General features: G+C 36.1%; 1 protein-coding gene across 2 annotated transcripts in view; it reads left to right on the top strand.

The window, feature by feature from the left end:
* The window catches only part of CORIN (corin, serine peptidase), a 121,961-nt gene that overhangs the window by 58,428 nt on the left and 50,049 nt on the right, over nt 1-13,484 (top strand). For both annotated transcript variants that reach the window (XM_085223215.1, XM_085223214.1), the window contains exons 6-7: nt 4,736-4,849; nt 10,256-10,363. In XM_085223215.1, coding sequence (XP_085079341.1) covers nt 4,736-4,849; nt 10,256-10,363 — 222 coding nt within the window. The remainder of the gene's footprint in view (nt 1-4,735; nt 4,850-10,255; nt 10,364-13,484) is intronic.

The following is a 13,484-nucleotide window of genomic DNA, read 5'->3' on the forward strand; positions in this document are numbered from 1 at the left end:
TTTTAAGGTGCTGTAAAAAATAAATAGTTAATAGATTTATTGACGTCAAAACTATAGACTTTAGCAGAATTTTTACTCTGCTATGATAATAACATTGCCTTTGCTCAGGTTTACCTTTGAATTTTACAGTAACTCAGCTGGATAGTTCAAACCTTCTTCTAGTGGCTCTCATTATACTTTACTTTTTCCTACATGAGCTGTTGTAATGCACAAAATGCAGAAAATACTTAAGAGAATGACTACAATTATGTAAAGAAGTTAATAATTTTCTTGACCAGCTATACTGACCTAACGCAGATTTTATTTTGTCCTGTTTGTCCCAAGCATCAGACATAATAAAAGTTGCTGTGACACTTTTTTTTTTTTTTTTTTTTTTTTTTTTTTTCACATGGTACCTGGTCTATCTTTCAGGACACTGGTAGGAATTTACAGAACTTGCTTTGAGAAACCACTTAGAACATAGACTCAGGCAGAAGAGACTCTAGTCAATATCTGATTACAACCAGGTATTTTTCTATAGTCAGTGAGAAAGTAGTTATACACATCCAATATAGAATTTCAGAGAAAGCTTTTAAAATCAGGATTATCTTTCTCTTGTGCCCCTGCATTGTATACTACTGGACAAAATGTCTGGCATACAGCTAGGCAAAAAATGTAATGTGATGCGTCAGGCTCAAAGGGTTGTAGCAATGGAATTACATCACGCTGGTGGTTGGTCACTGGTAGGATTCCACAGGTTCTCCATTTTAGGGCCAGTTCTCTTCATTGATTTTATAAATGGTCTGAATACAGAAATTGAATGGACACTATAAGTAAGTTTGCGGATGAAACAAAATCAGGATTGATTCCTTCATGAACAGAGAGGCCTTGCAGAGAGATCTTGGCAAATTGGAGGGCTGAGAAATCACCAGCCTCATGAAGTTTAATCTGGCAAGTGCCGGATTCTGCATGTGGGTTGGAGCAACACTGGACATATTGTACAGACAGTAGTAAGAGAGATTGCAGAGCAACCCTGCAGAATGGCATCTGGATGTTCTGTTTGGCAGTGTTTTAAATAGGAGTCAGCAGCTAAAAGGGCCAGCTGTATCCTGGGAGCATCAGACCCAACATTGCTAGCCTGTCCAAAGAAGGGATTGTCACTCTCTGCTCTGTGCCAGCGGGTGGTTGGGCACTGGAACAGGCTCCCCAGGCCATGGCACCAATCTGCTAGTGTTCAAGAAGCATTTGGAAAATGCTCTCAGACATAGAGTTTGGATTTGGGGTTGTCCTATGTGGAGTTGGACTCAACTGTTCTTGTTGGGTCCTTTCCAATTCTGGATATTCTGTGGTTCTGTGCACTCAAAGCAGTAAAAAAAAGACAGGGATGGTCTGTGTATCTGTAACCCTGATACTGATCAGCTGCCAGGCCAGAAAGAATGATATTGGATTTTTTTGAGAGAAACATTTTTTTTTTTCAGAATTGTGTAGTTTTTCATGTAAGAAAACATTCACAGCTGAAGTATATCTTTCTCCAAGCACTCATTCTTTACTTCTGTTTATTTAACATTGTATGTCTTTCTAGTTATTTTTTTTCTTCCATTATGCATGCCTTCTTATTCTTTGCCTGTTTCAGTTCCAGATTTGACTCTTTCATGAGGGCTTTTTAGGCCACTTCACTCTACTGGAAGAGAAGATCTCTTGTATTCTTCCACCACAGAGGGGAAGGAGTTGTCAGTTTTCCTAACTCTGTGATTGTGATCCTAGTATCAAAACTTTCTATAGCTGACAGCTACATGATGCACTGTACCACAGAGTACATGGAATATAGGAAGCAGGTGATGAAAATCCAGAGGCAAGAAAATACAGGGATTCCTCTGTGCTATTGTGACTCCAAGAATGCCTATATTGAATCAGGTTAAAAGTCCATCTAGTTTGTAATGCTGTCTTCAAAAGCTGCTTTAAAGCTACATGCCCAAAGAAGAATAGAACAGGGAAATAGTTTTCCAAAATCCTCCTGCATTTACCTTCTGTTTGATATTCAAGGATTTGTCAGTAGTTTTTGAACCACTGTAAATTTTTTTGTTGTTCTTTTCAAATTGTTTCACAAATATGCATGCATTTTAACATCCATTGTGTTCTGTTGCAAAGTGTTACAACTTATCTTGACATGAAATAAAAAGTACTACTAATTGCTTTTTTTAAGACAATTTTGTTTGATACCTCCTAGTTGTTTCGTAGTATTAGACAGTCTACATTGTCGCCTCTTCACTTTGAAAAAAAAAACAAAAAAAACCACTGCACTTTTCATAGTCATTTTCATAGATATACAGTACTTAATTACTGCTATTTACTACCTTCAAACGCAGGCAAATAATATATTTGTTTCAGTTTGTGCTTTCTGCAGCTTTCCAGGGACCTGCCTACATAACCCTCTATAGGTGGCATTCCAGTAATCTAGCTGAGAACTACAGTACGTAAATAATCTTGGCACTTCATAAACATTTTTAATACTATAGTGGATGGAGGTAAAGTAAAGCACTTGTGGTTTTTTTTTGTTTTGTTTTGTTTTGTTTTTTGTTTTGTTTTTGTTTTTTTTTTTGCCACTGGTGACATTTAATCAGGTATTTCAGAAGATTTTCCAGACTGTAAAGCTTCCTAGCAAAGGTCTGAAGCAAACGACTGCAAATTGTTTTTCTGTTAGCAAGGATTTGTTCCTTTGTGTTCCTTTCATCTAACATCATTTCTTCAATAGAGTTGTTTGTTTTGCTGTATAAGCCAGGGATTCTATCTTTTCTATTAAAATCTGATATTTGGTGATATGATAAAATTGTTAACCTTCCAGAAACCTCTTTCTGCACAAGCTTAGTAGAAAGCAGAAATTAATTTAATTGGAGCTATCATTCACAGTGTATATGCTCTCCTTGTCATGTGATCATTACACTAACTGGACCAAACATATCCAGTCGTGGTCTTTGAGAAGACAGCAGGAGGTGAGATGAACTTTTCTTACAGTTCCCTCTGTTTGCTACTGAGTACTAAAACTTAGAGAAGAGCAGCTATAATTATAATTTCATTCTTTCCCTTGTTTGCCTATAATGTACCCAAGTTAAACAGGGAGATATTCGCATTAGAAAGTGTCTTAAGATGCTTCTTAAGAAAGTAAGAAGTGGATTGTAATAGAACTCAGAACGGATAGAAGCAAAATAGGGTAAGGAAGTATTAGGAAGGGAGAATGAGAGTGATTTACAAGCACATGGAAACATTTATTTCTGTAATTCAGGAATGAATGTGTGACTCCTGACTTTTTGCTCTTCCAAACTCTAAGAAAAATGGATAGCTATTCTTGTTTTGTTTTGTTTTGTTTTTTATAACTTTTTTTCTCTTATGTAATACTGGTGCTTTCACACAAAATGTTACTGTTTCAGACTCTATAAATAAAGAACTGTACTGATGGTAGAGATCAAGAAACAAATCAAGGTGGTTCCTCTGACAGTTCTTTTTGATCCATGTCATACTTATGCTGTTTTCTTCTTTGCACATGCAGAAAATTGTATAAAATTCCAAGTTCAGAAGAATGTAATGTGTCAAAGTCAATTGATGTAGCGATATCAACATTAAATGCTTTTTTTTAATATCACCTTCTTTTTCATAGACAGCGTCCTGATATCACTGCCTGTGAGATAAACACTTGTTACTAGGGAATTAGAGCCCACATTGAGAAAGAATGTTGTTTCTCCTATAGTGCTTTCTAACCACAGAAATCAGAAGGTGCATGGTATAAGGACTGGAAGAACAAAAAGATCAAATTACAATAAAGGAAATGTAATGTTATCATACAGAATGAGATTCTCTATCATTTTTTCAGAGACCATGTGTCTCTTACTTATTTTGAACACCTTCCTGTAAAGTTAGAAACCTTTAAAATAAAATGCATAAGTAGTTTTCACTTCAAGAACCATAACTCCATTACACAAATGGAAAATAACATTTTTATTGCATAATCATGGTCAAGTGGAGAGTTCACATGGAAGTGTAATAGGAAAAAAATGTAAATTATCCAGGTAGGTTTTTATTACAAACAAGGATTTGTGTGTCAGTAGACAAAAGACTGCCCTCTTCCTTGAGTATGATAAAATAATATTTTAGGCTTAGAAAAACATGTTAAAACTCTGCAAACCCATCGCCTGTTGGATAATCTAAGCTATAGGGTTGTGGTTTTGGTGTTGTTTTTTTTTTTTTTCTTTCTCTATAGATATCTCAATTCCCTATATATTCAATAGCAGTGATGGTTGTCTTCTAGTGTTCTGAGAGTTATAAGGGATTGGAAGAATCCTTCCCCTATAGAAAGCGTCTGTGCCATGAACTGTTAAGCCTTTTTACCTGGTAATGTTTTGCCTGAACAAGTAGAGCGGAAAGATCTAGTTGTTAATGGTAATCGGGTATTTGATCCAACGCATGTGTTTAATGGAAAGTGCTGGTTTAATCCTAAAGTCAGTATTAAAAGAATTGCTCTGTAGAGGTGCATTTTAGAGGTAAAGTTTGATTGAATCTCACTGATAAACTCAGTCCAGATACCTGTTTTTTTAAATAACAAAATTTAGATGAAAATGCTAGCTTGAAGTTGCTTGAATTTGCTTGATTCGGAGTTTGGTGCCTAAGTGTATCAATTAAAACATTTTCTAAATATCTTTAATTTCTGCTTATTTCTTTAGTACATATTTAAAAGCTAACATATTAATTCTCTGTTCGTTTCCAGCACTATGTGGAGGAGAGGAGAGTTTCCTGTGTGCCAGTGGAATCTGCATTCCAGGGAAACTGCAGTGTAATGGCTACAATGACTGTGATGACTGGAGTGATGAGGTCCATTGCAGTAAGTTCCTATGGTCTGCAGAGCTCTGTTGAAGTATTGAATCCATTCAGAGAAGCCTAAAACTAAAGCAGTCTGTTGGAACAGGATAAGAGCTTTGCACAGTGTTTGCTTATATTGACATTTGGACTTTCTCAGTTGACAGGGAGAAAGCCACTCTTGCTGCAGAATGCTTTAGATCTGTTAAAATTTATGACTGGAAGCAGATTTCATTATCAGCTTAGAACTGCTATTTCTGAAAGGAGCCATGTGGAAATCATAAATATTTTGGGGCATCTTATTTAAATGAGTTGTTAGCATGCAGTTCTAGTAGTGAACTGAAAACTGCTAAGTGTCTTTTTCCTAGCCCTTTGCGTTCATTTTATAGCAGAAGCAAAACCATCTGTTTAGAAAGTTCTCTTGGCCTCAATACAGGATGTGGCTTATTCAAATAAATCTCAGTATAGTGTGCAGTAGAGGAAAAAAAAAAAAAGGATTGTACATACTTAATACTTATTTCATTCTCCATAGCAGTTTATAGAGTACCAATTTTCTGTGTTGACAAGAACATCCTAGGACTACTACCACCTTTAGAAAAGCTGAGCAAATTTACAGTATGAAAACAATGAAAAGAAAAAAAATGAAGAAAGGAAAATTTGGAACATATAGACTAAGTAGAGACTAATAGGATATGATGCCACAAAACAGTGCTGTGCATTCAGACTTTGAAAACTATCAGAAATGGGACTGAATTTCTGTGCAGTTTATTTTTCCCTCAGAGGAATTGTTTTGATTAGTGATGTAAGGAACCTGGGCATTCCAAGACTCCTGAAGCCACTTTTGAGAGTTGATGATAGATTTTATCTGTGAGACTCCAAGGGATGGCTGCAGCTTCCTCCGGGTCTCAATATGAAGAAGGCTAGAGCTTACTTTTTGCTTAAAAGCCTTTTATTTGACTGGAGTTTTATATATTTTCTACTATTTAAAAACTACTGCATATTTTTATTTTTGAAAGTATTTTTGCAAACATTGCATATTTTTATTTTTGTCAGTGTCAACTTGAGAGCTATGGCTTTCAAGTTCCATTAGAAATGGGAAAAGAAGAAATTACTAATGCAAGTATAAAACATTACATATTAGAAAAATCAAGAGTTATAAAAGTCATGAGTTATTCAAGAATACCTTTAAAAGAAAGCCGATCTGTAAATGACACAGAGTTTATAGGCAGATATATATATCTATATATTTTATTATATCATCTGGTAAGTGTTGAGTGGTGATGAATTTTTGTCAAATAACCATTAGTTACATGGCAAAACCAGTGGCCTTGAGATTGGGTCTTTCATTCAAGGTTTGGTTCCAATCAGCTCAGGAAGTCTTTTCTTCAGCCAGTTCTGTTTTGTACTCTTTTGCCCTTGAGAAGTTTCTCTACCACAATTGAGCCCTGATCATGTGTTTACTTCCCACCCTTTTCTGCATTGTTTCAGTTTCTGATATATTTCAAAAGGTGAAGGTTGCTGGTATAATTGGATGCATTAAAATGTTTTAGATTTTATAAAAGATTATATCTTACAAAAGATTTTTATAAAAACATTATCTTGAAAAATGTTTCTGTAAACATGCAGTAAAAATCTGAATTGAAATATTCTTGTTTGGATTTTGGTTTAAACATAGTATTTGTGACCTAAGCATAACTAGTATTACTTTTGCTGATATGAAAATGTGCTGCAAAATAATTCCATTAAGATTCTGAACTTCCCATATTATGGTACAATGTGTATTACAAATTGATATAAATGATTGACCTGTAACTTTGCTTGAAAATAAAATTAATCAAATTATTATTTTTTTTCTATAGGAAATTATCTTTGAATTATTTAATGGAAAGAACTTTTAGCTAAGGAAGGCAGTATTTATCCTCAAAAAGCTGATTTCATTCACTTGCAGTCATTTTCATCGATGTCATTCTCTTACCCTCCAGCATGCCAGAGGGTGGTACAAGGGGTCGGGCCAACATCACTTGTGTTTAATGAAAGGATGAAACCCACTACCTATTGAGTGATCAGGATGCCTTGGTTTCTTTTTGATTGTCAAAGATGGTTGTTTACACATGTGTCACTGCATGCCATAGAATAGAATAGAGTGCTTTGTTGAATTATGTTTTTATTTACTCCTAGAGGTGACAGAATTTGTATACTGAACTCTATCCGTTTTCTTTAAAATAAACATAATACAGTGTAATAGACATGTATCTTTAAAATGGAAGATTCCTAAAGCCAAATTTGAGTATGGTTAATGGTCAGAAGGATATATGATCCAATAGCGAACTTGTGATATAAGATACAAGTGAACAGAGATGTAAGGGTTGTTGAATGCAAAAGATAGACCCATCTTGAAAATATACTTATGTGGAGTATGGAATGCAAATTTGTATTTAAGTTTATGAAAACCGGGCTTGTCCTGTCATTAACAAAATTTAATTTGACCTGATTATAGATGAAAAGTGCAGACCGCTCATTTTATTCTTATAAAAGTAAGCATTGTTGCCAGTGCACTGATGGAAATATATGTTAAGACCGTAAGATTTCCATATTCACTTATTCCAAGTGAAATTTATTTCCTTGAAAGGAAATCTGTATTCTTATATATATATTTTTTTAACCCTGTGGGCCTGAGTGCTGCCATGTTCTAAATGTCACTGCTTCAGCTACAGAGGTTATGGATGTAAACATGACTGGGGGTATGGATGAAAATTGAAAAGTGAACTTACCCAGTGAAGCATCATAAAAAAGACAGCTTTGTTTCATTTGCAGAAAGAGGAACAGAAGGACAGAAACTGCCAGAACTATGAACTGATCAATTAGAGTAAATGTTGCCAGAGTACTTCATGCTGTTGCAGATTCAAAACAAGTAACGTTTAGAATTTTACTCTCAGCTGGCTATTGTTCTGCTTACATAAAACTGGAACTTACATATTTTCTTTTTTTTTTTTGTATTTACTGTTTCATGCCTTTTATTCTTTTAAAACCTAAACTACTGACTAGAACGCTCACGGCCTCGCTATAGTATTCTGTTTTATGTCCTGCAGCACTGTCTTCTGCATTGTGCTATAAATTCTATTTGGACTTTCTAAGATGATGTAAAATCAGTAGAAAGCATGAATACTTCTATGGCAGAAGGGCAAGAAATTATGCTAGGTCAAGTTCTAAAGTTCAGGTTGGTAAAGCCTTGAGAAACCTAGCAGTTAGAGCACTCGCTCAGGATATGGAAGAATTGGCATACCTTGATGCGGAGGGTTCAAAATCCCATTGCATACCTTCTGGGAGAGTTCTGAACCTGTCAGTGTATATTATACTGAGAAGGACACAATTCTTTCAAACCCAGATCACTGTGCAATCCTGAATGCAGGAGCCCTGCACCAAGAGGAAATAAATGGTAGCCTGATTATGTTGTTGTAAGCATCACAGCTGAGTTGTGAGACCCATGCTCTGGTACCTGTCCTCTGAGAAATTTCTTTATGCAGTACAAGAAAGACCTTGTGTAAAAATGTCCACACAGTGGCATAGCTTCAACTGGTAGGAGAGTTAATCTTCCTAGATATTCTGTATCCTAACATTCTCCCTGGAAAATCCAGATGTGAAGAAAAAGCTTACAGGAGGGCAGTGAAACTAGGTCACCCACTTTGCAGCTGCATGTAATCAAAAGTTATTACTAGTAGGATCAGACACCACCAACCCTACTTTCTGTTCTCCACTCTTTCTTAATTAGACTCTGTGTTTTTTTGTTGAACCTGAGACTATTCATATATTTTGGGTATTCTCAGAATATTTTTCAGAGATTTACTGCAGGTCTCAGCCATAGAAAGAAAAGTTAAACTTGCTTAGGGCTGTCAGTGCTAAGAAGACCAGGTTGGATGGGCCCTTAGCAAAATGATCTAGTGTCAACTCTGCCCAGAGCAGGGGGAATTGGAATGAGGTGATCTTTCAGTTCCTTTCCAATTCAGGCCATTCTATGATTCTACGAATTCCGTGATAAGAAGGCATCAGGCTCAAAACTGTGTTGAGAAAAGTTAATCATTTGAAAACAATGTAAAGTCAAAGGAAGTCTATAAAGCTGTGTATCTCCAGCTCTGTCTAACAACCACATCAGGTGGACAGTTCTAGGAATCTAGCCCACATGAGGACCACAACCTTACTTGATAACTTTGTGTGTATAAATTAATAAAACATTTTGTTCTTTATTTGCAACCAGGGCACTTTTCTTCCCTTACTGTTAGGAAGCTAAAACTGTACTTCTTTTTCACTATTATGGAAAAAGTATTTCTTTAATGAAAAGCAAAGAAATGAATGCTATTTATGGACTATTAATTTATGGACTATTAATGGACTATGATACTATTAATGGACTATTTTTGTTTAACTCACCAACATTTGATTCACAAAGGGTGAGTCTGGGTGTGGTTGGTTAATATGAGAAAACAAGTTAATATGAGAAAACAAGTTAATATGAGAAAACAAATCTTTCACGTATCTAGGAAAAGCTACTTAAAAAACAAGCTCTTCAATAACTCGTGTCAGGTTTGTGCTCAAGGCAAATGATAACGATGTAGACGATGTCAGTGAGAATTAACATATTTCTTCATAAGGTTGTTGACTGTGAATTTCAAAATGGTTGAACAATGTTTTAGCCTTGAACATGTGGTCACGGTGAGATTTTGAGTATAATTATCATTCTGGAAACAATGTACACTCTGATTTCTTCCCATCTTGCAACATATTGCTTAATTTATTAGTCATTAATTCCTAACAGTGCATTTATTACTGGAAAAGGCGTTCTTCAGTGCCCTCAGATATAACCTGCAGTCAAATCATCTGTGCCTTGAAATCTTGTCATGACCATCTTGGTCAACAAGATTGAAATGACATTCAGTTTCCTCCCATCTCATCTGATTCCTTCCTTTTTTACCAAGATGGAATCTGTAACCAGAACAAAACGTTCCAGTTCCTTAGTATTTTTCATAATTCATTTCCTTCAACAGCTTGAAAACATTTTGAGTACTCCCTTTACTGTCTTACAAAATTTTTCCCAGATGACTGCCTTGTGTTTACCAGTTTGTGGAAGATGAAAGAAGAACAAGAGAAATAAAATACACTTTTTACGGTACAGGGACTTGTATCACCCATTGGTATTGATCATACAGACAGAAAACTATCAGTAAAAACAAAAGTAAATATGTCTAAAAATGTGTATGGTTTTTCTTTTACTTCTATATTAGATTCTAATGAACTAGTAAACTGGTACATGCTGCAGACCTGTAAATAAGACAGTAACTCTGTCTAGTCTTGTTTAAATCAATAAATTCCACTGTTTGTGTTTTAGAAGAAACTCTTCCATTATCATGTTAACATTTTACAAAACTTTGTTTTGCAGACTGCAGTGATGATTTATTTCATTGTAACACAGGAAAATGCCTCAATTATACCTTTGTTTGTGATGGATACGATGACTGTGGAGACCTTAGCGATGAACAGAACTGTGGTAAATGGAATTTTTATGCTTTTCTAATTTTAAAAAAAAATTTAGCAGTATTGATAATATAAGGCTAGGATACTCTATTGCTACTGTTTTAGGGGGCTAAATAAAACCAGTTCTTTTCTTTCCTGTTTAGCTCCCCTTTAGATATTGAAAGAATGCTGTCAGGTCACTTTGGAGCCTTCTCTTCTCCAGGCTGAACAGTCCCAGCTCTTTCAGCCTGCCCTTGTAGGAAAAGTATTCCATCCCTTAGAGCATTATCTCGGCCCTCCTCGGGGCATATTCCAACATGTCTATGTCTCTCCTGTACTGAGGACTCCACATCTGGATGCAAGATCATTGAATCCAACTCTTGGCTCTGTAGAGGACCAACCGAAATTCAAACCACATCTCTGAGAGCAGTTTCCAAATGCATCTTGAACTCTGCCAGGCTTGGTGCCATGGCCTTAGGGAGCCTGTTCCAGTGCTCGACTACTCTCTTAGTGAAGAACCTTTTCTTAATCCTTAACTTGACCCTTCCTTGACACAGCTCCATGCTGTTCCCTCAGGTCCTGCGGCTGTAACCAGAGGGAAAAGATCAGTGCCTGCTCCTCCACCCTACTCATGAGGAAGCTGTAGGCTGATATGAGACCTCTCCTCATTCTCTTCTTCTGTGTCCAGACCAGTTATAAAAACTTTAATTGGAACTCTGGGGTATCCCACTATTAACTGGTCTCTAGACAGATATAAACCCATTTAGTATAAGCCTTTGAGCTTGATCTGTCAGCCAAGTGTTCATCCATTGTATTGTGTACTTGTCTAGGTGTATGCTGGACATCTTGTCCAGAAGGATACTGTGAGAGACTGTATTGAAAGTTTTACTGAAAAAATAAATAAATTAAAAAAGAAAATAAAAATAGAGATTATATCTGCTTGCTTCCCCAGGTCAAATAAATGAATAATCTTGTCACAAAAGAAAATTATGTTATTTAAGCAGAACTTTCCCCTGGTTAACCTGTATTGACTATGATCAACGACTGTATCGAGAGGTTTCCTGATAAGCGACATCCATCAGTATCCTTGGATGAATCCCATTATAGCCCATAAACTTATGTGCATTCAGCTGGAACAGCAAATTCTGCATAAGATCAGCTAGGAGTTTACCATTCCCTCAGTCATGGTTCTCCATCTCAGGGGTCACAGGGTCCATCACTAGTGTTGAATAGAGAGATGAAAAAGGCATTAACTGTCTCTGCTTTATCTTTGTCCCTATTTGTCAAGTATCAAACCTCATAAAGTAATGGACCAATGTCACCTTTGATCCTCTTTTTTGCTCTTAACATACTTTAAAAATTTCTTCTTTTTGTCTCCCTACAATACTGTTTGGTTTCAATTCTAAGTTGTCTTTGGCTGCATCAATTTTGTCTCTACAATGGCAAACAATGTATCTGTATTCTCCTGTTCCCTGACATTGCTTCCAATACCCATAAACTTTCCTTTTCTGACTGAGTTCTAAAAGGAGGTCCTTGCTCAACCAAGCAGGCTTTCAACCCTACTTGATCTGAAATGCTGGAATTGCCTTTTTCTATGCTTTTAGAGATGGCTCTTTGGATGTGACCTTCGTTTATGAACCTTAGTATGTCAAAAGCAGATTCCCAGGGAACCTTACTAAGTAGTTCTTTGAGAAACCTGAAGTCTTCTCTTTCCATACCCAGTGTTGAAGTTTTGGTAGCAATTTTTTAAGTCACCAAAGATTTGAAACTCCACTACTTCATGGTCATTTCATGTACAAGACCCTTTTTGTTTACAAACTACAATTCTACAAGTCACCTTTCTTAGTTGGTTCCCTTAGTACCTGTACCAAGAATTTATCTGCAATGTGCATCAAGAATTTCCTGGACTTATTTGTGTCAGCTGCAAGATATTTTCAGTTAAAGTCTTGGAAGCTGAATTACCAGTAAAGATAAAGGCAGCTGATCTAGAGATATCCTTTAATTTCTTATAGGATAATTCATCGATTTTATCATCCTGGCTGGGTTGTCCGCAGAAGAGTCCCAGTACAACATCCCTTTTTTTTTTTTTCATCCTTAATCCTTATACAGAGACTCTCAACAGTGTAATCAGTGATGACAAGTACTATACGGCCCAACCTTCCCATTACGTACTATGCCAACCCTCTGCTTCTCTTGCCCTTCCTATCCCTTCTGAAAGCCTATCACAGCTGTCCATCACAGCACACCAGTTGTAGGACTCTTCCCTCCAAGTCTCCCTTATACCAATAATGTTGTATCTCTGGGACTGAATGAAAACTTGCTTATTCCTCATTCTGCATGCATTAGAGTAGAAACATTTCAAATACGTTAAAAGATACTCATGCTCAGCATACTGTGGAGCAGAAAAAAGCATACCTCACTAGGATACAATCCCTCAAATTTTCCTTTGAGGAAAGTGTATCCAAGCAGGCAGCAGCAGGCCTGGTACTTTGTAATCATTCCCTGACAATAACAAAACAAAACAAAACAAAACAACAACACAAAAACACACACAAAAAAAACAAAAAACAAAAAACCTCAATTCTGCCAGTGACACCAGCCTTAGAGTCAGGTACTGATGTGTCAAGTCTGCTTGTTTTTTCCCAATATCATTCTCTGAAACTGCAAGGATAAAGGAAAACACTGCTTTTGTGTGTACCTCATCCAAAATCCCTGAAGGCTCTGAAGTCTCTTTAACTTATTCAAGGTGTTATGGTTGCTCTTTCTAGCTTGGCTGAATTTGACTGAGGCCAAAGTAAAACATAATAGGGTACACATTGGTGATGCCAGCAGTTTCAGATCTGAACTGTTCTTACACAATCTTCATTGTGAATTTGCATGTTTTGATGAAAGAAGTTATACTTCTTTTGAATTCTGTTTTGAATTGACTTTGTAAATTCTGCCTCAATATATGTGTCATTCTGCCCATGTTTATTTTTATAGGCGAAGAATGCTTTGCCATAAAAAAGAATAATCTTCATACGTAAATATTTGAAAACTTTGAAAGCCTTATTTTTTTCTAGCTTATGCTCCTAGTATTGTACCTGAGAAAAACTGTTAACTTCAAAATAGTTCTTTAAAATCTTTAAAATAATTCTTTAAAAGTTGAAATATTA

This window comes from Meleagris gallopavo, chromosome 4, assembly GCF_905368555.1.
Source record: "Meleagris gallopavo chromosome 4, MGAL_WU_HG_1.1, whole genome shotgun sequence".
In the NCBI taxonomy this organism is placed as follows: domain Eukaryota; kingdom Metazoa; phylum Chordata; class Aves; order Galliformes; family Phasianidae; genus Meleagris; species Meleagris gallopavo.